The sequence below is a fragment of the Trametes versicolor genome (assembly GCF_000271585.1).
Source record: "Trametes versicolor FP-101664 SS1 unplaced genomic scaffold TRAVEscaffold_45, whole genome shotgun sequence".
NCBI classification, from domain to species: domain Eukaryota; kingdom Fungi; phylum Basidiomycota; class Agaricomycetes; order Polyporales; family Polyporaceae; genus Trametes; species Trametes versicolor.
This window is the reverse complement of record NW_007360365.1, coordinates 1-5,084: the sequence shown is the minus strand read 5'-3', so window position 1 is coordinate 5,084 and position 5,084 is coordinate 1. Positions and strand designations below refer to the sequence as shown.

Genomic DNA, 5,084 nt, shown 5'->3' with positions numbered 1-5,084 from the left:
ATATGTACATACGCACTATGTACCACCGCTCAAGCTGGTGCTGTCAAGACAGTGTTAGCATAAGCTGTAAACAACAACACTGAATTAAGTATTTACCAGAGAGTAGGCCCCTCAATGGAGGCATAGATACGCACTGGATGCTCATAGACTTGAGGACTGAGTGGGTCGGAGGGGTCGGGAGTGTATGGACCAACCCAATCAGAGAAGGGGTCAGTGTCGAAGGTTTGGCCATCATAATGGTCCAGATCGTTGATTCCAGATTGAACAGGTGCATCTGGGTTCAGAGGCCGTTGAAGGATGTGGAACATGCGGCCATACCCGGTGCCACCCTGTGGGTCTTCCCAGGTAATGCCAAGTGGCTGCCAGTGCAGATACTGGAGGTAGAAGCGTCGGAGATGTGGGAGGGTGGCAAGGAGTTGTGTGTGGATTAAGATGTCGTGGGGAGTGAAATCGTAGGCCTGCAAGAATGCACCCAAGTTGGCTGCATTGGCAAAGGTATCAAGGTCGATGTCAAGGGGGACAGGGTATGGGAAAGCCGGAGTGTTGATGAGCAGTGTGCGAAGGTTGTGGAAGGGGGTGAGACCATATAGGAGCCATGGCAAGGAGTCCCAAGGTGATGGCCCAAACAGGTGAGAGACACCCTACAAGGATGTGAGTAATTATGCATGACCAAGAAAATATGCACGCACAAACTGGCCCAACCCATAGTTGCACTCGTCCTTGAGCCGCAGTGTTTGGATGTGGCAGAGGGAGGGTCTCCACCAGTGTCCGGTGCGGCTCAGCATTGTTGTGGACGAGTTGTCGCTGGTGACAATGTTGAGCTCTGTCCAGTTTGTCGTATATGGAGTGGCACATTGAGCAATGTCCCAGAGCAGAGGGCCATTGTCGGTCTCGTTGTGCAAGTCAACCTCGAGAAGATAAAGATTGAGAAAGTTGATGTGGACACGCTGTGGATCACCACCGCTGAGCGCACATTGACATCCGTGCTCTTCAAATGCTATGACATCCAAGAAGAGGGTATGGAGTTGATGGGCCGTGCAGATGCTCAGTGCAGTGCGGGGAAAGGGGCGAGAGAAGTGGTGGTAGAAGTCCCTGGACACCGTGTGCAAGGCAAGGACCTCATGCAGGTCAGAGTCACCGTGGACCTCATCTCTGTTGTAGTACTGCCAGGGCAGGCAGCAGGCATGGCCAATGAGGGAGAGGAGCTCAGGGGTATTGAGGACGTGGGTAGTGGCCATGGTGGTGTGTGTGCAAAACAAACATAAACATTGACACATCATACATTGACACAATGCATTCCCACGGTTAAACATGCATCTCAATGTGAGGCTGGGTGTGTGTAGTACATTATGCACCTTATGGATAAGCCACAGTATTGTGCACACACCAGTGATATAACTTGTTGATCAATATATTTTGCAAAGCCTAGCTAATTTCTCTCTGTCAAATACTAGTATATAAAGACAATACAAATGTGACTCACATATAGAGGACATGATTCTCCCTTAGACAGAGCAATCTTGTCTGATCTTATCTAAGCAAGTACAGATATTAATGAAGAGTTTGGATTACTTAGAATGGTGAGCATGGATGCTTGGCTGTTATCAGGTTCACTCAACAAATACATAGACAGTACCATTGAATAGAGATCAAAATTCTGAGCCTGGTGGTATATAACACTTGGGGGGAGGCAATGATGTCATCAGGTCATGTGCCTTGGGCGCTTTTTTCTGATTGTGGCACTAATAGGATTTTGTGTTGTGCATAGTGGCAGCAAAGGTGGCCACATCCAAATAATTTTAGGATATATGGACTCTGTTCATCCATAGCTTCCTGGTGATAAATATTTTATGAAATCTGGACCAGTAAGAGGCAAGATATTAAGACATTTGTGGTTGGAACCAAACAAGACCATACTTGGTGGCAGGGGAACGCAGCTCAGCATTCCCCTGCCACCAAGTATGGTCTTGTTTGTTCTCAGCCACAGCTGCAACTCATTTTGCCTCCTGTTGGCTCATTCTTTACCACATCATAGGACAAATATATATCATTGGAAAGCTCCTTCTAATGTGCATCTAATGGTGGTACAATCATGGTTTTATATTGAATACACAAGCTCAAATGCCTTAAACACTAATTGTGGCTGAAGGTCATTGCCAGAGTGTATGCACAATACCCAGTCTTTATGCTCACTAATCCATCTATATGAATTCATTATTATATTGCAGGACACTTTCATTATATAGGGCAGAAGATAGTGCTGGCAATGCATTAAAGGAACTGTATTATCTGGATCTGAACATGATTTACTCCAATTTATGCCTTTAAATGGCACCCTATTGACCTGAAAACAATACCATTGTGTGGAGCTCAATTTTCCGAACCTGACAGTATATAACACTTCATATTATGCCTGGGAAAACACTGACCTAGACCCACATTGATCCCCATTAGTGACAGATTGTGACCCAGAGTCACTTATGGTGGGTTGGTTGGCTTGTAGCACTCCCATATGTGCTCATAATGCTATACAAACATCCCCATTGCATTCTCCTCATCAATAGCTTTCTAGTGATATATAATAGTGGTATGTTACACCATACACTTGTCTATTAATGAGCACATTATGTTGAGCTGTGGCTGAAAACAAACAAAGCCAAAGCTAGTGGCACGACGATGCGGAATCGCGTCGGCGTGCCATTGGCTTTGGTCTTGTTTGGCTCCAAACAGAGAAGGGTCAATATCTTGGCTTCTGCTTGTCCAAATGGGACATATAATATATCGCCAGGAAGCTGTTGACAAGGAGAATCCATCTGTGCAAAGAAATCAAGGATGTGGTGACAGTGGAATAAGATATGGACTAGATATATTTCTATTAGTGCCACAATTGGCAATGAGCGCTGGTGGCCTAGCATATTCATCAAATGATCAAGTATTATATACCACTGGGTTCAGAATATTGCTCTCTATTCAATGAGGATGCTATACTCAAAAGTCCACTGTACAGTAAATGGTATACCTCAATATATCACTAGAAAGAGGCAAGTGCGCATGATTAAACCCATATCTCTGTCAGTTTTTAATATATATACATGATTGTTTTCATGGGAGGCCCAGTACATGGACATAAATGTCATGTGGACACATTATAAACACTTGGGCATATTCTTGGCTATAAACAAAGCAGGAGCAGCATTAGCCTACAAGGTGGTATAAGATGTACTAAATTGGATTTCCTGCAGTGATCTGCTTATCAATAAATGTTGATGTATATATCATTAGCCTCTGCTGGCCAAGCTCTACACAATGGAATGGTTTCCTAAGCCTCATATGCATGATATAGTGCAGAAATGGCCAAAGAATGCGATTTAAAGAAGGGTTCACAGGGCCTGAACCTGCCGGCCAAATAGGCGCCCAAAGCGTGATTTGGTGAAGTCCGATGGGCGCTAGTAGATCACGCTGGCCCAGCGCGATCTACTAGCGCTCGTGGTACTTAGAAAGATTTTTTGAAAAGCAGCCGCTTTTTGGCAGTATTTCTCTTGCTGCTTCACCAGTTCTCATCCATAAAGCACACATTATATATCATTCGAAAGCCCTTTACAAGCTCTACAACATGGTGCTGTTATGGTCTTGATTTACCCAAGATTGGGGAATAGAAAAAGGAAATACTTCAATTGCAGTCTTTTAATCCAACACAGAGCAGATAACCTGGGGTTTTAATCACTCTAGTAACTGCCAATGATGCAAGAAATAGAATAATATATATGATGGCACTATAACATGACCTATGTGTACACACCAGACCCATCAAATCCTCCATCAGTGTTCTAGACCCTTCACTGTTATGAGCACATTTGCTAGTAATGTAAACTACATAGATATACCCTTATACTATAATCTATATGTTGTTAAGAATCTCTCTAAATGCTTTCTGTAGCCTGCATTTGAGTGCACATAGGGCGGCAAGCATGTAGTGCCGCCTAGGGTTACATAGACGCCCACTGGGGAGCATTAGAGCCTCATTACCAGATGGTCAGAGTGGCTGTGTGCAGTGATCTAGTGTCTAACCCTAAAATTCCTAATGGAGGAGGACCCTGACCCTAATTTTGTAAGTGGAGGATGTATGTGGCACCTATTTCCAAACTAATGGCTGATTAGCGGAGTTTCAAGATATTTTCCCACGGGGCTCGTTTTATGTGTCGCGAGTTGGCAGGAAAGTCCCTACATAAGAAACGATTTCTTTGTTCCTCATCAATCGTAATATGATGCTCTATGTCAGTATATAATATCTTAGCTGATCACTGACTAGCCTTTCTTAGTAACATATGGCATATAAATACTACCACCTGATCATAGCTCTAAGAGGAAACCAAGGGTATAGTAATTTGACAACACTATACCATGTGTTAAGGGTCTGTTTAATACAGTACATAGCCTATAGGCATAGTGGACAGTGAGCAGCACATGTGCTGTGCAACCTAGGGTTACACAAGCGCCCAGGGAGAGGCTTTACATGTGGTAAGAGTTGTGATTAGAACTGATCTAAGGCTAACCCTAAGCTGTGCTATTGGAATCCAACCCTAACCCTGTGAACATTACAAGATTTTGTATGTGGCGCCTATTTCAAAACTAACCTCTGATCAGCTGGGTTCCAAATTTTTTTCCCACGTACACGACTTGAGTTGGCAGGAAGGTCACCCCATAAGAAACGATTTCTTCGTTCCTCATCAATCGTAACTATGGATGCTGTTTTGATATATGTAGTTACTAGTAGATATGAGCCTTTGAACAATCTACATCATCCATATGCATTGATCTTGTATTAATTCCACTGCTGTCATCCGCCAAAATTCAGACATCCAAACTCCCATTTTTGGTTTTAAGCATTTTTTATTGTCTTCAAGGTATTCAAATATGCATTATTTGATATAGCACTTGAATTGATGCATCCTAACATAGATGCTATCAAAGGCACTGCATAAATAATCCAGGGAATTTCCTCCACTGGTATAGTATAATGATGTCACAGTATTCAAGTAGATCAATGATCCAACCTTACCTTAACTGCCCAGGGTACTCAGCTA

The 5,084-nt window shown here is 43.4% G+C and overlaps 1 protein-coding gene across 1 annotated transcript; it reads right to left on the bottom strand.

The window, feature by feature from the left end:
- Positions 1-15: 15 nt before the first annotated feature.
- Positions 16-1,238, bottom strand: TRAVEDRAFT_54633 (uncharacterized protein; the record flags this gene model as incomplete). Its single annotated transcript, XM_008047563.1, has 3 exons — positions 16-40; positions 97-641; positions 690-1,238. 3 exons carry the CDS (start codon positions 1,236-1,238, stop codon positions 16-18), a joined length of 1,119 nt encoding a protein of 372 aa, XP_008045754.1.
- Positions 1,239-5,084: the final 3,846 nt, after the last annotated feature.